The sequence below is a fragment of the Hippopotamus amphibius genome, chromosome 1 (assembly GCF_030028045.1).
Source record: "Hippopotamus amphibius kiboko isolate mHipAmp2 chromosome 1, mHipAmp2.hap2, whole genome shotgun sequence".
Lineage (NCBI taxonomy): Eukaryota > Metazoa > Chordata > Mammalia > Artiodactyla > Hippopotamidae > Hippopotamus > Hippopotamus amphibius.
The window spans coordinates 70,664,323-70,690,867 of record NC_080186.1 but is presented as its reverse complement, the minus strand read 5'-3'; the positions used below and the strand labels follow the sequence as shown (position 1 = coordinate 70,690,867).

At 35.6% G+C, this 26,545-nt stretch overlaps 1 protein-coding gene across 1 annotated transcript in view; it reads right to left on the bottom strand.

Moving 5' to 3' along the window:
- Positions 1–24,282: 24,282 nt before the first annotated feature.
- The window catches only part of LRRIQ3 (leucine rich repeats and IQ motif containing 3), a 188,210-nt gene continuing 185,947 nt past the window's right edge, over positions 24,283–26,545 (bottom strand). Inside the window, exon 7 of the mRNA XM_057696915.1 lies at positions 24,283–24,439. Coding sequence (XP_057552898.1) covers positions 24,283–24,439 — 157 coding nt within the window. The remainder of the gene's footprint in view (positions 24,440–26,545) is intronic.

Sequence of the window (26,545 nt, the reverse complement as noted above, 5' to 3'; positions counted from 1 at the left end):
ATTTGTTCATAAAATAGGGCTTTTTTGTTTTGCAAATCAAGTTTAAATTACAGAGACACAAATATCCTCCACTCACTGGAAAGAAGAGTATGATTTTTTTTTTTCCCAAAGGGAGAGAAAAATATTGTACTTTAAAGGATCTTATTTACCCACCTTGCCAAATTGGAGAATCACACATAGTGCTTTATAATACTTTACATCACCTGGCAAGAATGAAAACAAAACAAAAAGCTAGCACATTTTTTGGTAAAATGAAACACAAATATGATAATTTGGTGTATTATTGCAAACAAAGTACACATTTTGAATGCTTCAGAGAAATATAGCACTGTTACAAGCTAGTAGGTCGTTTCTTACAAATATATGCCAGGATACCCATCAAAAGCATGTGTAGTCAAGAGGTTGACATAGTTTCAAAGAAGGACCATTAATCTGGTGACAGCACTCCATTAAACCAACTCTGCAAATCATTTCGTTGAAGGAATGAAATATTGGAGTGAGAGTAGGACCCTTGTTTACTGTCATTATTGACTAATTACAACATAATTGCTTAGGGACAAGCCAATTTTGGGTGCCATGTAGAAAGATAACAGAGATAAAGAAACTCCCATTTGGAGCAACTCAGCTTTTTAAGGGCCTTCATTTCTCCTTTTGACTCTCCATAGAAAACAGAGAGAAAGAAATTTGTTCTTTTAATTTAGGTAGGATGGATGGGAGCAGATTTAATTAAGGTAACAATTAATATAACACATTTTTATTCTGTGAATAAACTATATGAAAAATTCAATAGAATTTGAATAACATTTAATATTTCCACTTTACACACTACTAAAGCTAATTATTTCTCAAAAGATAAAGTTTCTTAGTATTGATTTCCAGTATAGACATATGACAATAACAGCCAGAAAATATTGATCTAACTAAAGGAATCAAATCTCTCTTAAGGTTGCATTTACCAGCTTTTTAATTTAATCTAAGTTTGCCATTAGGAAAACTAATGAGACTTTTCTTGGAATTATTCTCCCAGATGTACACTCAATTCCTGATTATCTAAGATAGCAGAGTGTAGAAAATAGCAAAGATAGCTAAATCAACAAATCACTCCCTTGCCTAAACTTCTACTAACAAATCCACAAAGTAACTTCAAGTTAAAGCATTAATGATCAGGAAAATGACCAAAATTTGTTAACTGCATGATTAACTCTCAAAATACTCCGTTATGAGGTGGTAGTGGGGGGGGGGGGGTGTTAGTTCATTGAATAAAATGCAGGCCCAAGTTTGTCCTGCTGGGTGTAAGTAATATATACACAGAGATCTAACATATTATGAGATGTAAACAGAGTAAATGAACAGGCCGCATGGGACAGTGGAATAAAATTTAGTTTCTGTAACTGTAGAATGAGGCAGTCATTAGTTAAGCATTTTTCACCCATCTATAAAATATCCTGAGTGCCTATAGATACTGCGCTAAATGCGGGAACAGTGGTCAGTAAGACAAGTACAGTAACTGCCTTCATGAATCTTTAGGAAAACAGATATCAAGCAAATGAATACAATTAATTAATCAATTAATTCACCGTAGCAGGTAGATGATGATGAAGGCCACCATTCTCATTATGGTAATCACAACTCACGCTTATCAAGCGCTTGCTATGTTGCAGATCCAGAATAAAGCCTTTAATATATGTGATCTCATCTGTCTCCCAATACATCTATGAGGAATGCTGTAATCATCTTACAGATGAGAAAGGTTGTTCACATACTGTCATTCAAAAAACATATTTTATACCAGGCACATTTTCCATACTCTGGGAACAAAAGCCAGAGGTTTTTGTAAAGTGCTGGAGGCTACACTCAGCAAACAGTGGACCCAGGATTTGAATCCATAATCTTATCCACCATGCTTTTATCCTCCCATTGTTAATGGTGGTTAATATCCAAAGCTTTAATGAAATCTCACTTTTAATTCAACTTTGAGTTGCCAAGTTCATAGATAAAGGGAGGAAAGAGGTCTGTTGAGGAGAAATGTTTGTTGCTCTCCTAGTCACATTCCTTACAGCTACAGAGAATTTCACCTGCTGCACTGGGCCTCACCAGCTGCTGTGCAGAGCAGATCCCATAATAGCTATGGTCTCTATGTGTTGTCTGATTTTAATTTAAAAAGGATTTTTAAAGCAGCCAAAAACTTTAAAGTCATATTAAGAAGCGTTTTTTAAGGTTTTGTTTTTCAGGTTGTTTTGTTTTGTTTTACCCATTCATCTGAGTCAGTAGACATTTATTAATATTCTCATGTTGTATCTCCTCTTTGCTGCTTTCTTGGAAAGTAAATCTATTACTCCTTTATTTTCTTCACTCTAATACAGATGGTCCTATCACCTAAAAAGGTAAATTAAATCTGTAAGAGCTACTAGTTTACTGATTCAATGATGACATACCAGGGTTAAAGTGAGCTGACTACAACTCAAGATACCAGAAACGACCATAGAAGAATCACTGGTATATGCCCGTATTTAATCACTTAATGAAGGAACAAAAAGATATCATGTGGATGATACAGTACATTGCAGTAGTGACTAATTTGATTTTAATTGCTCCAGAGTCCCATCTTATTCTTGCTCTATTTTTGCACAATGTTCAAACAAATCAATTCTTTATTCATAGAAGACTTTTTTCACATCATTAAAATTGAGAAAAAAAGATTAAAGCTATATATCATTGTGCTGTTGGTTTCCATTTAAAATATGCCTACACATTTTCATTTGGAAATCATTTGGAATTCTGGGCTAAAGCCTCTGTGAATATTTGGCCAATTATGCCAAAAAGCTCAAGACAAATGAGACCCCTCTGCATGATTTAATTTGGTACACAATGGAGAGAAAACAACTGACAAAAAAAAAAAACACAGATCATTATCTAAGCCTTGCAGATTTACTTTTAACAGTGATTGTTGATTTTTTTAACTGTATGAAAAATGTACTGCTGTGACCTGAAAATGGAAATTTCCATGGATACTTTTACAATTTCAAGTACAAGATCATGTGAAAAATGTTCTTGTGATAATTTCTAGCCTAGCCATTTAGCTAAGGTTAAAAGCAAGCAAGTCATTTTTTATGTTTATTTAAGTGTTGCCTTTGCACACTTGAATTTATACAATTTACTTCATATTGTTCACCTGTTTTAGCTATTTTTAATAGGTGCTCAATTCATTTCAAATACATAAAATGCTTCTTCTCCCCCCCTCCCTTTTTTGTTCATTTCCAGTTTGGGAAGCTTATAGGTAGTATGAGGCTGGAATGAATACAGTTGCTGCTGTTAACAACATTCATCAACTGTCAACAGTGTGCATGACATCAGATTGCATTAAATACTGTGGAAAGTTATAAGTAGATGAATACTTAGCTTCTGCCCTCAATGAAGATGCAGTCCAATGAGATTCATATAACGTACACTCCTGGAAAAGTAAAATACGCTAGAGAAACATATTACATGTATTTAAATAGTAATATTCTCAAGTGCCAGCTTGAGTATCATAGAGAAATGTCTCTGACTCTATGCTTTAAAAAAGTTGATTGGGATTCCATTGCTAGTATTAGTAATAATGATAGATATCAAAAGGGCCGTCACCTGCAAGCCAAGGAGAGAGGCCTCAGGAGGAACCAAACCTGCCTACACTTTGATCTTGGACTTCCAGCCTCCTGAACCAGGAGAAAATAAATTTCTGTTGTTTAAGTCCCCCCAAAACAAAAAAAGGGCCATGAAAGACCCAAGGATCTACAAAGATAACGTGGTAGTTAAATTTTACAGAATGCCTAATGAGTGCCAAGCCCAGGAGCTTTGCATACATCATTTCACTTAAACCTCATGACAACAAGGTTTATTCCCATTTTCCACATGAGGTAACTGAGGCTTAGAGAAATTAATTATTTAGTCAGATCATATAGCTATTAATGGCAGAGTCTGGCTTGAAAACAAATTATTCTAACACCAAAGTCCAAACTTTCCCCATTTCCCCCACACAGCCTCTCAAGCTTCTTTACCTGGCCAATCTAATTTTCTCAACTATTTCTCCCCGCTATATTGCCTATATCTACTCTCTGACCTCAGCCAATTTTTCATTATCTCCTCCCCTTTCCTTTACACCTCTCTTCCTGTACTGAACTATATGTTGTCAACTCGCTGGATGACACCAGCACCAGCCTCAAGCAGCTTCTTGAACTTCTCGGTGGGCCCCAGCCTCTCCAGCCATGCTCTGGCTACTGTCAGTGACTGGCTGTCTAATCCCCCAGCTCCACTTTCAGGCCTTCCCTTCCTCACTGCCTCATTCATTCTTTAACCCCTAAACTCCCTGTACTCCCAAAAATACCTTTCGAAGCTAAGACTGATACAGTCCCCAATTTATAAATCTCCTCTTTCTCATCTTCATTCAGGTATTTGCAATCAATTTTTAAGAGATAATTCTAGGTAAAGGGAATAAGTATTAATCGAGCAGCTTCTCTGCCTGACAGACAATGTCTGCTGGGTCTTTGGCATCTTACCTGTCTTTATTTCTTTATTTCTGGTAAGTCATTGTATCTAAGGTAACTGCTTAATCTCCTGAGTGTCCAGGGTATTTATTGACTCAACTCAACAAATGTTTACCAAGTGCTTATTACACATCAGGCATTGTGTAGGTTGCTAATGAGAACACAAGTCTCTATCCTCAGGAAACTTATAGTCTGTAGGAAGAAAGTCAAGGGACAAATATATAAGTGTTTGATAAAAAATAATCACAGCCATGTTTAGGGTCATATGCACATATGGAAGGGACATCAGACTCAGAATGGGAATAAGAAGGGTAAAGTGAGAAAGAAAATGTTTCAAGGGAGGTGTACATAGGCCATCTCTCAATTATGAATATGGGTAAGCCAAAACAAATAGGTGGTAGGTTAGAACACTCCAGGAAAAAAAGGGGCACCATCTTCACAGAGTGGCTGTGTGTAACTGGAGAACAATGTAGTAAATGCTGGTGGAGAGCCAGAGGCAGGAGGAACTAAATCTTAAAGGGCTTCTGTGCTCTGCTAAATTGTTTAGATATTAATCTTAAGGCAATGGGGAGGCATTAACTGTTTATTTCTCAGCTAAGGGGGTCTAGCTTTATACCTTAGAAAGATCAATGTGTCTGAGGTTTGGAAATAGGAAAGTTAGAAGGAGAGGAGTTAAGTGACTTTTTGCAGTATATTCAGGACAAAGATGATGAGGGTCTGAACCAGTGATGACAAAAAAGTACTTTGCCTTAAGAAATAGATTTTAAAGATTTTAAATAGAAATGGCCTATAGATGTCTAGATGCAGGGAAAAGAGGGGCAGAGTGGAGCAGTTGGATCCAGAATGATGCCATGGGGTCTGCCTTGGATGGTGGGACCCTGGGGAAAGCAGCATTGGTGGGAGGGAGGAGGAGATGAGGATACATTTGGTTATAGCTTGAGGTACCTACCAAACCTTCAAATGGGAATGCCCAGTATATATTTCTGTATGAATCAATTGCGATGTATCACATGTTCTTTTTTATTATAATTTAGTATTTCATGTGCATTCTTAATCTAACCAAGTATTTTTTTTTTTTTTTTGAATTCTTTGAGCAAAGAATGGGCATTGCCTTATAAGACTTTGCATTCATCACAGGTCAAGCACAATATATTGCTTATAGTGGGAGTTCAGTAAAAATTTGTTTCTTGACAAATGAATTGATTGATTAATTGCTATCGGTTGACTCTAATACACACTGAGTAAGGTAGTTAAAGTTTGCCTGTGAAGGTTTCATAAAGGTTTTATGTATGAAGTTTAGAAGAACAGCAGCATAGTATATTTATGAAAACCTTATGTAGAGAAAAGAAAGCATTTCAGAGAAGAAAAGATGGCGGCGAAGTAGAGAGACGTGGAGTGCATCCCTCTCCACAGATGCATTGGGAATACACGGAAGGACGCAGTAATTCCCACAGAGAACCAGCTGAACACCAGCAGATGGCCTCGGACACCAGAAAGGACCGCAGGGAGCCCGACATAGCCGATTTAATATTTGCTTAATCCAATACTTGGACATTAGTCTGAGGCTTGGACAGTCTTCTATAAACACCTCTATCGTCAGGACAAGCAACCCCAAAAGTTTGGACAACCATGAGGAAACAAAGAAACACCATGCAGGCAAAGGAGCAGGTAAAAAACCCACAAGACCAAATAAATGAGGAGGAAATAGGAAAAATGCCTGAAAAAGAATTCAGAGTAATGATAGTAAAAATGACACAAAATCTCGATAACAAAATAGAGAAAGTACAAGAAACAGTTCATAAGAACTCAGAAAAACAAACAGCAATGGATAACAAAATAACTGAAATTAAAAATACTCTAGATGCTATAACCAGCAGAATGACTGAGGCAGAAGAACGAATAAGTGAGTTGGAAGATAGAATGGGGGAAATAACTGCCACAGAGCAGGAAAAAGAAAAAAGAATAAAAAGAATAGAAGACAGTCTCAGAGACCTCAGTAATAACATTAAGCGTACCAACATTCGAATTATAGGCATCCCAGAAGAAGAAGAAAACAAGAAAGGGTCTGAGAAAATATTTCAAGAGGTTATAGTGGAAAACTTCCCCAACATGGGAAAGGAAATAATGAACCAAGTCCAAGAAGCACAGAGAGTCCCATACAGAATAAACCCAAGGAGAAATACACCAAGACACATATTAATCAAACTAACGACAATTAAACACAAAGAAAAAATATTAAAAGCAGCAAGAGAAAAGCAACAAACAACATATAAGGGAAAACCCATCAGGATAACAGCTGACCTTTCTACAGAAACTCTGCAGGCCAGAAGGGAATGGCAGCATATACTGAAAGTCCTGAAAGAGAGAAACCTACAGCCAAGAATACTCTACCCAGCAAGAATCTCATTCAGATTTGAGGGAGAAATCAAAAGCTTTCCAGACAAGCAAAAGTTAAGAGAATTCAGCACCACCAAACCAGCCTTACAACAATTGTTAAAGGAACTTCTCTAAGTAGGAAACACAAGAAAAGGAAAACAACTACAAATACAAACCCAAAACAATTAAGAAAATGGTCATTGGAACACACATGTCAATAATCACCTTAAATGTAAATGGATTAAATGCTCCAACCAAAAGACACAGACTGGCTGAATGGATCCAAAAACAAGACCCTTCTATATGCTGCCTACAAGAAACCCACTTCAGACCAAGGGATACACATAGACTGAAAGTAAAGGGATGGAAAAAGATATTCCATGCAAATGGAAGCCAAAAGAAAGCTGGAGTAGCAATACTCATATCAGACAAATTAGACTTGAAAGTAAAGACTATTACGAGAGACAAGGAAGGACACTACCTAATGATCAAGGGATCCATTCAAGAAGAACATATCACAATAGTAAATATCTATGCCCCCAATATAGGAGCACCTCAATACATAAGGCAAATGCTAACAGCTATAAAAGGGGACATCGACAGTAACACAATAATAGTGGGAGACTTGAACACCACACTTACATCAATGGACAGATCATCCAAACAGAAAATAAATAAGGACACACAAGCTTTAAATGACACATTAGATCATCTCGACTTAATTGATATTTATAGGACATTCCATCCAAAAACGACAGAATACACTTTCTTCTGAAGTGCACATGGAACATTTTCCAGGATAGATCACATCTTGGGTCACAAATGAAACCTCAGCAAATTCAAGGAAATTGAAATCATATCAAGCATCTTCTCAGACCACAACGCCATGAGACTAGATATCAATTACAGGAAAAAAACTGCAAAAAAGACAAACACATGGAGGCTAAACAATTCACTCTTAAACAACCAAGGAATCACTACAGAAATCAAAGAGGAAATCAAAAATTATCTAGAAACAAATGACAACGAAAACACAACAACCCAAAACCTATGGGACGCAGCAAAAGCAGTTCTACGAGGGAAGTTTATAGCAATACAGTCCTACCTTAAGAAACAAGAAAATTACCGAATACACAACCTAACCTTACACCTAAAACAACTAGAGAAAGAAGAACAAAGAAACCCCAAAGTGAGCAGAAGGAAAGAAATCATAAAGATCAGAGCAGAAATAAATGAAAAAGAAAGGAAGGAAACCATAGCAAAAATAAATAAAACTAAAAGCTGGTTCTTTGAGAAGATTAACAAAATTGATAAACTATTAGCCAGACTCATCAAGAAAAAAAGGGAGAAGATGCAAATCAACAGAATTAGAAATGAAAAAGGAGAAGTAACAACAGACACCTCAGAAATACAAAACATCATGAGAGACTACTACAAGCAACTATATGCCAATCAATTGGATAACCTGGAAGAAATGGATACATTCTTAGAAAAATACAATCTTCCAAGACTGAACCAGGAAGAAATAGAAACTATGAACAGACCAATCACAAGTACGGAAATTGAGGCAGTGATTAAAGATCTCCCAACACACAAAAGCCCAGGACCAGATGGGTTCACGGGTGAATTCTATCAAACATTTCGAGAAGAGTTAACACCTATCCTTCTCAAACTCTTCCAAAATATTGCAGAAGGTGGAACACTCTCAAACTCATTCTACAAGGCTACCAACACCCTGATCCCAAAACCAGGCAAAGATGTCACAAAAAAAGAAAACTACAGACCAATATCACTGATGAATATAGATGCAACAATCCTCAACAAAATACTAGCTAACAGACTGCAACAGCACATTAAAAAAATCATACACCATGATCAAGTGGGGTTTATCCCTGGGATGCAAGGATTCTTCAATATACGCAAATCAATCAACGTGATACATCATATCAACAAATTGAAGGATAAGAACCATATGATCATTTGAATAGATGCAGAAAAAGCTTTTGACAAAGTTCAACATCCATTTATGATCAAAGCTCTCCAGAAAATGGGCATAGAAGGAAATAACCGCAACATAATAAAAGCCATATATGACAAACCAAAAGCCAACATCGTTCTAAATGGGGAAAAACTGAAAGAATTCCCTCTAAGAACAGGAACAAGACAAGGGTGTCCATTCTCACCACTATTATTCAACATAGTTTTGGAAGTTTTAGCCACAGCAATCAGAGAAGAAAATGAAAAAAAAGGAATCCAAATTGAAAAGAAGAAGTAAAATTGTCACTCTTTGCAGATGACATGATATTATATATAGACAACCCTAAAGACTCTACCAGAAAACTGCTAGCACTCATTGATGAGTTTAGTAAAGTAGCAGGATACAAAATTAATGCACAGAAATCTCTTGCATTCCTATACACGAACAACGGAAGAGCAGAAAGTGAAATTAAGGAAACTCTCCCATTCACCATTGCAACAAAAAGAATCAAATACCTAGGAATAAACCTGCCTAAGGAGGCAAAAGATCTGTATGCAGAAAACTTTAAGACATTGATGAAAGAAATCAAAGACGACACAAACAGATGGAGGGACATACCATGTTCCTGGATTGGAAGAATCAACATCGTGAAAATGACTGTACTGCCCAAAGCAATTTACAGATTCAATGCAATCCCGATCAAATTACCAATGGCATTTTTCACAGAACTAGAGCAAGAAATCTTACGATTTGTATGGAAACACAAAAGACCCTGAATAGCCAAAGCAATCTTGAGAAGGAAAAATGGAGTTGGTGGAATCAGGCTTCCTGACTTCAAACTATACTACAAGGCCATAGTGATCAAGACAGTATGATACTGGCACAAAAATAGAAAGGAAGATCAATGGAATAGAATAGAGAACTCAGAAGTAAGGCTAAACACATATGGGCACCTTATCTTTGACAAAGGAGGCATGAGTATACAATGGAATAAAGACAGCCTCTTCAATAAGTGGTGCTGGGAAAATTGGACAGCTACATGGAAAAGAATGAAATTAGAACACTTCCTAACACCAGACACAAAAATAAACTCCAAATGGATTAAAGACCTACATGTAAGGCCAGACACTATAAAACTCCTAGAGGAAAACATAGGCAGAACACTCTATGACATCCATCAAAGCAAGATCCTTTTGGACCCACCTCCTAGAATCATGGAAATAAAATCAAGAATAAACAAATGGGACCTCATGAAACTTAAAAGCTTTTGCACAGCAAAAGAAACCATAAACAAGACTAAAAGGCAACCCTCAGAATGGGAAAAAATAATTGCCTATGAAACAACAGACCAAGGATTAACCTCCAAAATATACAAGCAGCTCATGCAGCTTCATACCAAAAAAGCAAATAACCCAATCCACAAATGGGCAGAAGACCTAAATAGACATTTCTCCAAAGAAGACATACAGATGGCCAACAAACACATGAAAAGATGCTCAACATCACTACTCATCAGAGAAATGCAAGTCAAAGCCACAATGAGGTATCACCTCACAGCAATCAGAATGGCCATCATCACAAAATCTGGAAACCACAAATGTTGGAGAGGGTGTGGAGAAAAGGGAACTCTCCTGCACTGTTGGTGGGACTGTAAGTTGGTACAGCCACTATGGAAAACAATTTGGAGGTTCCTTAAAAAACTACAACTAGAACTACCATATGATCCAGTAATCCCACTCCTGGGCATATACCCAAAGAAAACCATAATCCCAAAAGAAACTTGTACCATCATGTTTATTGCAGCACTATTTACAATAGCCAGGACATGGAAGCAACCTAAATGCCCATCAACAAATGAATGGATAAAGAAGATGTGGCATATATATACAATGGAATATTACTCAGCTATAAAAAGGGATGAGATGGAGCTGTATGTAATGAGGTGGATAGAACTACAATCTGTCATACAGAGTGAAGTAAGTCAGAAAGAGAAAGACAAATATTGTATGCTAACTCACATATACGGAATCTAAAAATGGTACTGATGAACACAGTGACAAGAACAAGGATGCAGATACAGAGAATGGACTGGAGAACTCGAGGTATGGGAGGGGGCGGGGGGTGAAGGGGAAACTGAGACGAAGTGAGAGAGGAGCACAGACATATATATACTACCAACTGTAAAATAGATAGTCAGTGGGAAGTTGTTGTATAACAAAGGGAGTCCAACTCGAGGATGGAAGATGCCTTAGAGGACTGGGACGGGGAGGGTGGGGGGGACTCGAGGGTAGGGCAAGTCAAGGAAGGGAGGGAATACAGGGATATGTGTATAAAAACAGATGATTGAACTTGGTGTACCCCCAAAAAAATAAAAAAAAATAAAAAAAAAAAAAAAAACAAAAACAAAAAAACCTTTTGTATTTTTATGTGTAACTCTAAATACATCGTATCCTGAAAACAATAACTTATACATTTTTGTGAATAAAGATTGTCTTATTTTTCCTCCATCTTCTCCCCAGCTTTTGTGGCACATGGTAGATATTCAACAAATATTTGTTGAATAAATGTGCAAGCCACAATCACTAGGTCACAATTTATGTAAACAGCTATCTACAATGTATATACCACAATTTCAAATTATGAAAACCTATATTTAATAACAGTTACAGTAAATAATAGATGGAGTTTACCCAATTTTTACCATCCAATAGTCACAAAGTATCTTTATTTGCTGTCTTTGTAATATATTTGCAGTTGCAGTCTGTCCCTTTAAATCTGAGCAATTCTGCCTCATCTGCTAGTGATGCCAGATGGAGGAGAGGCAGGGAGACCAAGAGATTAATGAAGCAACTCATCAAGTTGTTTGAAAGGCAAAAATATATAAGAAAATCAAATCTGTTGAAATGCTCTCACCAAAGAGCAGTGGCTGCATATTGTGTGTTTTAAGTTTCTGGAGCTAAAAAAAAAAAAACCACCACCACTACCAAAAAAAAAAAAAAAAAACTAAAGGAAAACTTCTGTGAGATAAATTGTTAATGACATGTAAAGATGTCCATTTTGGAAAAACACAGAGTATCATCTTCTCTTCAGTGTCCATGTTACACCCTGGTAGCAAAGAATATTAACTCTTTCTGACCACAAGGGTGAAATTAACTACACTGGGGAGTATGGAGTTCATTAGTGAAAATAGTTCCCCAAGGCTCTTGGTTGATGATGGACTCAGACACCATGAAATAAGGGTACAAGCTAGTCTTTTCAAAGAAAACTCAGTACTTTAGAACAGGAATATTGCTTGTAATTTATAGGAGAAAGGAAAGGCAAAATCATGTGAGCTCTGCTGGATCTTACAATTCTCCAGAAAGCAGTAGTGAAAACGGAGGGGAAAACATACACACACACACACACACACACACACACACACACAATATTTTAGGACAGTACCAGACTTCAGCCAGTGGGAGGTAAAAGGTAAAATAATATCCCTCAAATAGTGCTGTAATGCAATAAACTATATTATTCAACTCACCATACAAAATATATTCTAGTAGAAATGAATTCATTTTAAATGTTAGTAAGTTGTAAAATTGCATGATGAAGAAAAAGTATTAGTAATATTACAAATGAAAAAATACAGAATAGAAAGTATGTTTAAACAACATCTGTAAGAAGTCAATCTATATATCATCCAAAACAAATATCATTAATCAAATAATTATATCATTAATCAAATAATTGTATCATTAATATCATTTATCATAACAAATTGATCATGAAAGCTTATTCATTAAATTTAGATAATTTCCCTCTTTAAAGAAAATTCCTGTTTTCTCAGTTTTTCTACTCAGCTCCTTCTGAGGCAAGTGACAAGTAGATCTATAGTTGATAGTCAAATTCCCCCGGACTAATTTTGATTCTCTTGACATTTAATTTCTCAAGGTCAATTTTTTTGTTTAAAAATATATCAATCCTAGTAAGAATTCTGAGTTCAAATTATTTTCTAAACCTGGCTTACTTGACAGAATATACAATTTTTGAAATGCAAATAATTTTATTTAGTAAAAGCCACAATCTGATCAGATTTGAAAAGAGATATAGAAAAAAGAAGAAAGAGAAAAAGAAGGAGAAGGGGAGGAGGAGGAGGAAGAGGAGGAAGAAGAAGAAGAAGAGGAGGAAGAGGGAAGGAGAGGGAGGGGGAGGAGAGGGGGGGAGGGAGGGGACGGGAAGGGAGGGGGAGAAGATGCAGCACAAAGTTACCGTATTAGGACTTAATGTACATTTTAGGAACATATGCTTGCTTTTTGCATCTTACAGGAATTAGAGTCACTGTGAAAGATCTGTATTCATTCATTTATTCCTTCATTCACTCATTTATTTAACAAATATTTTTAAGGACTCTTTATATACCAATCACTATGCTAATTATTAAATATATATGGCATAGATCTTAAATTTCCATATATATGTAAACATCAGAAATGAAGTTTTGTGGGATTACCAGTTAAAAAGGACAGCCAAATACTGTCCATACTATAGGTGAGTATGGCTGTGTATATACCCCAAACATTTTATCTGCTCCCCAGTGTTTCTCAAAGCCCTTGTGTTAGGCAAGTACATGTGAAAATTTCTGGACAAAGAGCTACAAGCAGATGTGACCTATATCATTTTGGAGCCAAGATCTTTAAGGGCTGTTGGACTATGTTCTTTGCACTATGCTCCCTTTCCTTGCCACAGCAGTCTTGGAGGCTGAAACTATAAAATGGTGACACCTTCCCCAGGACATGTAGTATCAGTGAGAAATGAACTAAGTAGGACTAAGCCACTGAGATTGGAGGATCTGTCACTAAAGTGATTATTTCAGCCAATAAGCATGAAGAGACTATCCTGAAATGATAGATGAAGTGTTGATATGAAATACAGAGGTTATATTTCAAACATTTCTTGACTTCTAGAAACTATGCATGCCAATTTAGAAGTATTGCGTATTATACAAATACAACATTCATTTCTAGCCTGGTTGGTGACCACCTCTATTCATGAGAGTATGAAAGAAGGTTCTGTAGCTCTGACAGTCGCATTTCCTCAAGGATTCTTCCCTTCCTCATCAAGAGATTTCCAGGTTTCCAGGCTGTAGAGGAAGATTTATAGTGAAGACAATGGGACTTAAGTTTTAGTACCCGTTGTTGTGTAGGTCCCTTCCAAGGTCTTTTGCCTAACTTCGTATTTGTAATTTCAGATAATTTTTCTAAAAGAAGATTTTCCCAAGTTGAGTAAGTTTCAGGACAAAAACTTGGATCCATCCCTACCTGGTCTCTTATATGACACCGCTTATCTAGTACTAGGTGTTACCTTTCTGTTTTTACCAGATATTTATCTCACTCTCCAAAAGTAAACTGTATAAAAATGTATGTCTTACCTGGCACTAGGCATTACGTTTCTGTTTTCAACAGCTATTTATCTCACTCTCTGAAAGTAAGTTAGATAAAAAGGCCTTTTTCTTCATGGTCTCAGAAAGTATCATATATCTATTTCTCCTTTAGGCAATTAAACCCAAGAGATGTTTCCTTTGGCTGAGTGTTTAAACCAGTTTTTCCTAGCTTCAGTTATTTTCAGTAGCTCTCATTCACACATATAGACTGGAACCTGCATATCTGTGTACAAATGGAAACACATACACACACCCACAGACTTAAGAGCACACATAGCAAGTATATTTTACAATGTGTTGTGTTCTTTCTTCCCATGTATTAAGATGACTTCATAATAGAGACCTTTACCACAGGTCAATATCAGGTAAATAAGGCCAGTGTCTACAGATTTCTGACACGCAAGTCAGCCATTTTCATGATGCCCAGCTTATCTCCAAGGCCACATATTGTACTTTGAGGCAAATTACCTGAACAATTAAATGCCTGTGCTAATGACTTTTTTGGAGCTAGCACTACCTGGCCCTTCAAAGTAGAAGAAAACCAGTGCCTGTATGATGAGCAGGTGGCTTTCCTCTTTTCCAAAGTACTCTACTTTGTGTATCACAAGGGTAGTGGCATGATCCTGGCTGTCATTTTCATAGGGAGCCTAACCGCAATCTGTATTCTGGCTGGCAGAATGGCAGCAGGAGAGGAGAGCGGAGGCCAGGAAAAGCATAGTTAACAATTATGCATACGGTAGTGTGTTAGGAACTCCTTCCAAAGCTATGATAAAGTACTTCATTCTTTATTTAAACTCTCATAATCACTCTTCTTCTTTATCTAAAGAGCCACATTTTTAGAAGAAGCAAAATTCTAAAAAAAAAAGTCAGCTTTCAAATTTGTTTTTTCCCTCTAAATGTGGGAAAGAAGGGAGAGTAGGAGGTTTTTGAAATTACTATAAATGGGGCTTTTAACCTAAAGTTGATTCCTCAGCAGAACAGCTGAGATAGTTAATTCAAAGAGTAAGTCAAAAGAGAGTTTACTTCTTGAAATTTTAGTGGTACTTAATGACTTTATCTCAATTTTATCGGTCTGTAAAATATATTCACCAATCTGTTGTCCCTACACAGGTAAGAAAATTTTAATAAAAACAGGTATGTTAAAGGACATTCTTTGTTCTTGAAACTATTCCAAAGACTAAATAATACACACAGAAAAATAAAAAATATCCTCTTTTCATTATTTTAGCACTGGGGATACAAAATTAAATAATAATTAAATGGGTTGAACAGTAAGTAATCAACTGTGTTGTAATGCCATGTAGTAAATATTATAATGGAGGCGTGCACAGAAGCACTGTGGGAAAACTCTTGCAGAGCCTACCCCTCAACTCTAAAAGATCCATCAGAAATTCTCTAAGCAGACAAGAGGGTAAGGGAACTTCCTACAAAGGAATTTGAGAATTGTGAATAATCCAATGGCTGGAACATTGGGACTGAGAGTTGGCTAGAAAGGTAGGGGCTGGCAAGATCATTAAGGAATTTTTTTTCTGCTAAATGAAAAGGGTTTTGACTTCATCCTATAGCAATGGAGACACAACCAAAGAGTAGATCTGCATTTTAGAAGGATATGCAAGGTAGATTTGAGAAAAAAAATAGTAAGAATTAAACATTGCCTTTGGAGAGTCAGAGATGGAGAGTTTTGAGAGTAGAGACAAGAACATGGACAAGAGTTGGCTATATAAGGCATGAAGTAAAGAAGCAGGTTTGGGATGACCCACAGGATGGGTTCTAGAAAGAAAGGAAGAGATTTTAGTTCATAGCATGTTGAGTCTGAGTTCTGTGAAGGACATGCAAGTAAACATATGCAGCAGGTGGTTAGAAATATATTGGACCTCAGGAGAGATGCTTTTAGGACCTGTTAGAATATAAGCTATACCATAAACCTGCTCCTGCACACTCTCAGTCAGGAAACAAATATAGACTGAGAAAAAAAATGGTAGATGGAAACATGAGTAAAACCAACATTTAAGGACAAAGCAATAGGAGCCCCCCCCCCCCAAAAGGCCAGAAGAATAAGGAAGAATATGAAGAATAGCACATGGTATTATGGAAGTTGAGGTGGAAAAGCTGTAGCAAAGAGGAAGAAATCAATATTATCCAATGTGTCCACAAATGCCAGAAAAATAAGGACTAAAAAAATGTTGATTTGATTTAACCAATAGAAGATTATTAGTAATATTTTTAAAGGTGTTTTCGCTGGTGTAGCATAGGAAGTAATGGGAATCTGATTATACAGAACTGATGTGTATTTCAATATACACATTTATAATAAAAATAAATATATATAAGCAGTTTTTCTATTCTTTTTCTGGATGCAGGCTTTAAGAAAAGTCTCTGCCCTTAGTTATTGAGGTGAACACTCACTAAATCACAGCTGAGAAAGACATTAGTAATGATTACTGAAGACCACCTATAGCGCATAGGACTCTGCTAGAGACAGCTGGAACCAGAAAAATGGTGAAACACATTCCTGACCCTAAGGATTTTATAACCTAACTGGAGATGTTACACAAGAAGACAGATGACCATAATAAAAGGGAAGATCAGTGTCACAGGGCTGTAGCCTCAAAGTACCATGACTGACTTTTAATATGTACCTTCTTATTATCAGCCTTTGATGCATTTCCTTCCAATTTCCCCAAAAGCTGAAAGTTACAGCACTGAAAATGATTAAAAACAATCATTTATTAAAATAAATATAAATGAATACAATAGTTAATAACATTATTATAGCATTTCTTTTGGCCCTGGCACTGTTATAGGTGTTTTACATTCACTACATTTAAAATCTTCATGATAGGTTATTATAACCATTCGACAAATGATTAAGACAAAAAACCTACTGTGCCACTTTCAGAAAAGAAATCATTTACACTTGAAAATGAAGGTTTATTGAGATGAACTAAGTATATTACAATTCTTCTTCTTCTTGCGTGGAACTGAGAACATTGCTAGTGAAACAATAAAGATACTCACTGGAAGGATATTAGGTAACTCAAATCAACAGGAGAAATCTGGGGACCAAGCTCAGAAAATGGGCTAAAACCAAAGGAGGCTAGGTAGCAGGAGTCCATGCTGGACAGTGACATAGAAACGGTCAAATTTTCTATTTCTAATGCAGGAAATTTGATGCTGCCTATTGAACTCATTGCCACCATGAATGACTTCCCAATGGTCTTTGGTTTTTGTACCACTCTTTCAGGATTAAAAGTGCTGTCATGAGCATAAAATAGCTGGCAGAAGTTAGGGTGACAATTATTTGATCCTTCTAAATTTTATATTGGGACATGGGACCGTACCTCAAAGCCAAAAAGTTATGCCCCCTGAAAAAGGGGATACAGTTGATACAGAGACAAAAACAAACAAAAGAACTTGATAAATGACCGGCTACACCTTTCTTCTGATACTAACATTTCTCATTCCCCCCAGAAGTGACTCAATTCTAACATAAATATTCTTTATTCAACAAAAAAACATATATCCACTTCTATAAGTGAAATAATTCAAAGTCTCATTAGTTACTATATCCTACTTGGAACTGAGGATCACTCACTGTATAACGTTCCTTCCTCTTTTGTTCTATTACAATTACATTAATATTATACATTTAAGAACTGGGGAAATGGAAAGGAATAAAAAAATATACTAATTAAACTATACAAATATGTTCATGATACAACAATGACAATGATATGAGTAGAAGTTGTCTTTGTTTCTGTACATATTTAAGAAGCCATAGTTAAAATATATGACTCCCTCCGTTATGGTAGACAGGCCTGTGCATTCCTTAAAAACCTGCAAAGTGGGAGGTGTTTCTGCAAATATAAGAAGGGTGTTGAGGTACAGATTTAAAAACAAACAGGTTAAATGCCCACCAAACTGAGAAAAACATTTTCTAGTCTATCAGTACTTTGCCTCACGAACTGAAAAAACTCCACTTTCCTAAAACAAGGTAGGAAGATAGACTATTCCCCTATCACTTCCATCTCCTGCTTCAAACTCAGGTCTATAACAGCATAAAAAGGGGATAACTCTTTCCCAATACGTGCGAGTGCTGCTATTTACACTTGATTCTGTTGAATGACTCTGTATATTCATCCACTTATGATACACAAATTACAATAAACAATTGGTCAGAGAGAGGATATGCTTAGATGTGTTGGGTGGTGCTGATATTAGCCCATATTAGACCTAGTTACCACAAGGTTATGTGTGGGGTCAAAGACAAGAAACGCTCAGATAACAATCATGTATCAGTGACCCAGAAAGTGGTGGAGTGGGGTGGAGGGGTTGGGTGGGAGGCAAGGAAGAGAGACTGGTGAAAAGGATCCACATATACACCTAAATATGAAATGAAAGACTCCACAATGTTAAAAACGATTATCTATAGGCTGCAGGCTCTTATTTGTATTTTTTTAATGCTTTATTTTTTGTGTTTGCGTATTTTTTTAATTTATTTATTGGCTGCATTGGGTCTTTGTCTTTTTCTAGTAGCAGAGAGCGGGGTCTACTCTTCATTGCAGTGCGCGAGCTTCTCTTTGCAGTGGCTTCTCTTGCTGCAGAGCACGGGCTCTAGGACGTGGGCTTCAGTAGTTGTGACGCACGGGCTCAGTAGTTGTGGCTCACAGGCTCTAGAGCACAGGCTCAGTAGTTGTGGCGCATGGGCTTAGTTGCTCCGTGGCATGTGGGATCCTCCCGGACCAGGGCTCAAACCCATGTCCCCTGCATTGGCAGGCGGTTTCTCAACCACTGGGCCACTAGGGAAGTCCCAAGGTTGCAGGCTTTTAAATGCTATTAATTTTATTTTATGTTTTAATGTATTTTCTACTTTTCAAAAATGATGTTGCTTTTATAATTGAAATACAATATTTCACGTTCTAATGAAAATCCTGGTAGTATTTGCAATACAGAGCATTTCAGCTTGGAGGGAGAAATACTGACATCAAAGGAGGAAAGCAGAAAATCATGACATTTTCAAGAACCGTTGGTATTCAACATGATTGGAACATAAGTAACCAAGAATACTAGTAGAAGATAAATACTAGAAACAAATCAAGGAGTTTGGTAGCACTTCTAAAGAGAGAATTCTGGGCAGAGATTAAATATTGTTCTTTAAGAACTTCTTATTGTGTATATGCCTGCCCATACATGGGATCTGTCTGTCTGTGGTAGAGAGGTAAAAAAAATCATCCTCAAAAAAAAAAAAAAAAATCATCCTCATTAAGTCTATAATTTGCATTGAAGTCAAGAGTTATTCTATGGAATAATGCAACAGAATTCTAAGAAACTTTTAAAAATGAACTGGCTTGAAGAGTGGAGTAGGGAAACAAATTTATACATATAATATATATTTACATATATAAATTTACACTTATATATAATATACAACATATATCACTATTTCAGTTTAACTGAGAAAGACTTTGTGTTGATTTTAGATACAAGCAACCTGAATACACTGACATTCAAAGGCAGTAGAGGGGACTAACATGGGTAAAACTTAAACAACAGTAACCAGTAACACTAGTAACACTTACATGGCTTTCAGTAATTATTTGTAAGATGGATATGAAATAGATATTTGTTATGAATTCTCCATTTTTCAATATTCTTCATTCACTTTGAATTACTTCTAGATGAGAAAGCCTCAAATATTTCATATATATATATATTTTATTTATTTTTTCTCCCTTTGTGTGCACTAGTTTGGGTATTTCTAATTTCTCTTGACTGTCTTCAGATTCAATAACAGGCAGACTAGCCAAATAATAGGCTTAAAACTTTTATCTGGGAACATTTTGAGAGTCTCTTTCTATGATTGCCCTTGCGTAATTATGTGAATGAACATATATTTGCAGAATGGCTCCTTTCTCTTGTTTTTGTCCTGTCCATCCCTTTCACCTTCCCAGCAAATGACTCTAGATAGGACTTTTTAGCTTCCATAATTCCAAAGCTCACTCCTGCTGGCAGATAAATATGCAACTTTAGGACATATTTTCTCAAAACAATACAAAGGTATTAAAAAGACACCTGGTAAATTTCAAGAGAATGAGTCATATCTTATGAACTCATGAAATCTCTACTGCCTTTGTACATAAGTATACTACTATGAACTGACTGCTTACTGTGATATAGTAACATCCTAAACACTTTACATACATCATATCATTTATGAACGAAGAGTGAAATTTCTACTGAGCTTCAATAACTTTCTTTAGGTCAAACGATAAAATGACAAGGAATTTAAGCTCAGGTCTTTGTGATTTCAAAGCCTGTGCTCTTAATCATTGTACTCTATTATTATACAATTTGGACTAGTAGATTATTAGACAGAAAATACAAATTTCTCTTGGTTCTAAGAAAGAAAAAGAGGGAAAAGTTGATAACTGACCTCTTAATTTTCTTCTAAGGTGAGATGCTGCTGCTGTAATCCTTGGATACTGCTTCAGGCCTATAGTGGTCACTGCTTCTGTTAAGGAAACTCTGGGGAGAAGTGAAAAGAAAGCCTTTCTTTTACCAGTATCTCACTACTCAAAGAAAGGGCTCACAGTATGTCACCTCTTTGGCTCTAATCCCATTTTTTTTTTCTATCAGCCTCTTTTTTAGTGTAATCTGCTGCTATTTCTTCCTGTTAACCTTGGCTTCAGTATAGCACTTTCCTATATAAGCAGATTTATCATGGTGTTTGTATATTGGTTTTAATGATGATTTATTTTGAAATACTTCAGTATTATTGGCAAGTGTAAACAAATTTATTTTAATCTGTAACAATACTTTAGGGTAGCCTTATTTGCATAAGGAATGTTGTAAATAGCTATTTGAGAAATTGGTTATATTTAACCTTTGTATTGGGTTAGAAGAATCTAGCACCCTTGCATATATAAGGTCTAAAAAATTGCAAGCCCAACTATCTATGCTAAGGATTGGAAAACTATCACCAATGGGCCATATCTGACCAACCTCCTGTTTTTGTAAATAAATTTTTATTGCAACATAATCACACTCATTTTTTTTCATCTTATCTATGGCTGCTTTTGTACTACAGCATGGAATTGAGTAGTTGCAACAGATACCATATGGTCCACAAAGCTTAAAATATTTACTATCTTGTCCTTAGAGAAAAAGTTTGCCAGGGAACAAAACACATGTTCTTGATTACACTACAAGCAGTGACTCGGGAACCCAGACTCTTTTTCATCTTGTGGCTCAGTCATCTTTAACATGTGTTTTCCAAGGTGGCAAAAGAAGAGGAAAAATCATAGAGGATAGTGCATGGCACATACATGAAAGGGGTGCCTATCATTTTTACCCAGATTTCATTGGTCAAAATTCAGTTCTTTGCCTCAATTAACTGAGTAAGGTGGCTGGAAAATTTGGGCTAATTGTGTCCTAAAGAAACAGAAAATAGGTTTGGTGAAAAGCTAGCCAGCCTCTGCTAAAGAGACCTTCTGCAGATAGAATTTCTGGGCTTCATATTTAATAAGATGTGGTGAGGTAGAAGAAAGAAGTCAAAGGTATATTCTAAAATTTTAGTATGAGAAACTTTAGATGGTTATGAATGTAGGGGAGTTTGGGAATACAGAAAGAGAAGCAAGATTGGAAAGGGAGGGAAATAGTAAAAAATAATAATAAATTCCATTTCAGTGTATGACTTTTAAAAGATTTTTAGGCCTTTAAAGAGAGGTATCTAGCATGCATTTGGAAATATAGGAGATATATTAAATTTAAGACATCTAGAGATATAGATTTTTGATTCTTCAAAACATAAACATTAAGCAGCAGTATAAGTCATGATGGGACAACACATAAATAGGAAAACAGAGCTATAAACAGAAAAATCATTGTGTGTAATATGATATCTGCATTAGCACAAAGTAATAGAAACCCAGAGATGAGTATAATCATCTTTGCCTTAAAGAAGCTCACAGTTGGGCAGAAATAATCAAGGAAATTACTTATTACCTCTTGGATGATAAAGGTTATAAAAGATCTGTAGTATGGAATGGGAGCATATAGGAAGGGCAAAAAATAGTTAATAAATGTATTGATTGAACAAATGAATTATATTCAAATACATAATACAAAAAATTCTACCATTCCGTGATAAAGTGTCCCTCAGCTCTTACTTAGATAGTTGACAAATCCTCCTATAACTATACAGAAAAGACTTCTGTCTCCACTACTACACACTTACCTTTATTAAGTGCTTACTCTGTGGAATGCACTATATTGCTTTTTGTGTTTTTCTCATTCAAGTCTCATAAAAATGCTACATGACGAGGACTATTATTTTTAATTAAATCCCCCAAAGATATATATTACTTCCAAATACAGAACAGAAAAATGGAGTAACAGATTATCTAATTTGTTATGGAAATCTACATCTGTCATACTTTTACCACTTCAGAGTATCCCACTTTGTTCTTTTTGAAGAATAATTAGAAATACCAATGATTTCTCATTAGTTATCTGCAAATTAACAAGAAAAGTGAGAGTGGGTGTCATGGATTTAAATAGACAGCTATTATTTTACAGAAAATTAGGAAAATACTACTAGCATTTTTTAGCAGTCCAGCATAGAAGCACAGTGAATAACTGCTGTTGTAAAATACTTAGTTTTTGGAAATTTACCATAGACTAATAAAATTAGAGAATTCTGAAAAGAAACACTTAAAAACTTGCATATATAACTAATGAGTATTAAAGAGAAATTTTTTAATAAATTTATTTATTTATTGGCTACTTTGGGTCTTTGTTGCTGCACATGGGCTTTTCTCCAGTTGCAACAAGCAGGGGCTACTCTTTGCTGTGGTGCACAGGGCTTCTGATTGCTGTGGCTTCTCTTGTTGCAGAGCACAGGCTCTAGGCATGTGGGCTTCAATAGTTGTGGCACATGGACTCAGTAGTTGTGGCTCTCGGGCTCTAGAGTGCAGGCTCAGTAGTTGTGGCGCATGGGTTTAGTTGCTCCACGGCACATGGGATCCTCCCAGGCCAGGGATGGAACCCATGTCCCCCGCACTGGCAGGTGGATTCTTAACCACTGCGTCACCAGGGAACTCCCAAGAGAAATTTTGAACATCATTAGCTACATTGTATTAAGTGAACAATGTCATAATAGTAGTGAGACATTTAAATACTATTGAAAATCAACTAAAATTTTACAAAGATTTTTATATCTTTTATATTATTCTTTATTTATATAATGAATATGTATTAAATAGACTTAAAATGAATATATACTATTTTTGAATTCTTTATTATCACAATTACTCAATATATGTGTCCTTTATCTTTCCCTTCTTCCCTCCATATATGTAAAGGCAAACGCATTGAAAATAAATATACAAAAATCTTACAATCTTCTAGGAAGTTGATAGTAATATTTAATTTCCTTTTTACAATTTATATTTTCTGAATTTTTATAGTAACATGAGTCACTGATACAATGGTGAAATTTTATTTTGAAAAAAATTGCTTAAAAAAATATACAGGAAATATAATTAAAGATATGAAAGCAGGCAATGAACCTAATCAAAGAACACAGTGTCTTAGTAAAAGTCAACAGCTGGGGCCGAAATTGCTATTCTAAGGTTGCCAGAGAAACTGAAAATGGCTTACAAATTGCTGTACTCAGGATATGAAACAGTACAAGCAATGCCTTTGCAATATTCCCTGCGATAAATTAAATCAGTTTTCATTGTTCCTTGGAGATCTGGATATATAAGGAACATTTAGTTGTGCCAAGTCAACCTGATTTAAGTTAAATTATGATCAAGAAGAGAAACATTTTAATTATTCTTCATATTTTTAGAAGATTTATATTCAAATCCACCTTGTGATACAGAGTACTTCTTGTTTCATAGTATTATTTCAAAGTCCTTTAACTAAAAATAATGGCCATAATTCAAAATGACCAGAGAATGTGATCTGACATCAGTTCACTTTGTCATTCCATTGGGAACTTTAAAGACTGAAGTCTTTTTCACAGTTGCAGCTCTTCTTTTAACATCTTGAAATCTTTCACAAGCTTTTTGAAAAGCAATCATTTCATTAACAAATTTTTCTTCACAGTGTCTTTTATATATTTCTTGAGCCCTAAGAAGAAAAAAGAAAGGTAACATAAAGAGATAGTTTTATAACTAAAACCATTAACAGTCAATCTAATTGTTAATGATAATTAGATGTCTTCAAAATAGATATATATATAAATGGAAAAAAGAACTCCGCTTATTGCATAAAATTTTATTATATCATTAAATAATGTTCATCTTGGGCTAATATTTCTGTTTTCTATTATCTGTAACAGAATTCTTACAAATTCTGGCTTAGATTCCCAAAGAGGCATCTAAACCAAAATGTGCCATGACTTGCAGAACTTTTACTTAAGCCTCACTAAATCCAAGCTCTTTCCAGGACTCTACTGTGGACTGAACTATGTCCTCCACAAATTCATGTGTTGAAATCCTAACCCACAGTACCTTAGAATGTGACTGTATTTGGAGAAAGGCCTTTTAGAGGTGTCTTTATAAGAAGATGAAGGGACACCAAGGATATGAACACACAGAACAAAGGCCATGTGAAGACACAGTGAGAAGGCAGACATCTTCAAACCAAGGAGAGAGGCCTCAGGGGAAATCAAACCTGACAATACTTTCATCTTGGACTTCTAGTCCCCAGAACTTGAGAAAAAAAAAAAAAAAAAACTTCTGTTGCTTTGACTGAAGCAACCACAGTCACCCAGTCTGTGGTGTTTTGTTACGGTAGCCCTAGAAGACTAATACAGACTCTTAATAAGTTAGAGAAAGGTGAACCAGGTTACTCTGGCAAACGTGAGAAATGTCTTGGGCCTTAGGAGAATTCATTCATTCATCCTCATTCATTCAAGAGTTATGTATTATAATGCTTGGCACTATCCCTAAATGCTGGAAACATAAAGATAAATAAGACATAATATAGTTATAAGAAGCTTACAGAAAGTAAAGAGAAATAAAGGTGTATGAACATATACATGAAATATACATATATATTTGTTTGTATTTAGGTATACTCAGAAATGTGGACTTAGGGAGTAGAAGAGAGGCCCAAGACTAGAAAGTATGCAACTTATTGACTATGTGATTTTGGACAAGTTACTTAAGTTCTTTCTACCTCATTTTCTTCATCTTTAAAAAGGGAATAATTCGACTCAGGGTTTAGTAAAGGACTGAATGAGTTAATATATTTAAAATCCTTAGAGGAGTACCTAACATTTAATAATTTACTTTATTAAATGGATAATAGTGGCATTCATCAGGATAGGAAATGTAAGAGCAGCCAGATGGGGAGAAAGATTAGAGTTTCACTTTGGTAATATTGAATTTAAAGACCCTGGCTATCTATATGGAAATGCCTAGAGAGTTGAATACAAAGAAACAATGGCTTATGGTTAGGAGTACATATAGTGAAACCATTCTGCCTGGATTTGAAATCCAGATCTGCAACTTATTGATTGATTTTTGGACAAGTTATTTAAGCTCTATATGCATCATTTCTTCACCTTTAAGAAGGGGCAATCCAACTCATAGGGTTTAGTAGGGAGTAAATGAGCTAATACATTTAAAATCCTTAGAGGAAGGCTGGTATTTAATAGTGACTCAATGAAAATTAGCTACAATTATTTTGAAATAGGAGTTCTGGAGAGTAGTCATGTCTGGACATGCAGCAGAGTAGAAGTCATGGCAAAATGGACCTTGCACATGTAATTAACAGTACTAATTCAGTCTAAGAAATTTACTGAAATAGTCCTCCTACAGATAACAATTATAAACTATGGACAAAATTAAAAAAAAAAAAACCTATTTAAAAGAATTGAAGAGTGAAAAGCATAATAATCTATTTATATATACCAGAATCGTACAACAGGAAAAATGAAATTAAGAAATTCCATTTACTATACCATCAAAAAATAAATACTTTGACATAAGTTTAATAAAAAATAGGCAAGGCCTATACCTGAATATGATAAAATATTGCTAAAAAAATTAAAGAAAATCTGAATTAATGGAGAGTTATATCATATTCAAGGATTGGAAGACAATATTACTAAGATGCCAGTTCTCCCCAAATTTATCTATAGATTCAATGCAATTCCACTTAACATGCAAAGAGCCTTTAGGGTAGAAATTAATATTTAAATTTGTTTAAAATATATATGTGATTAAA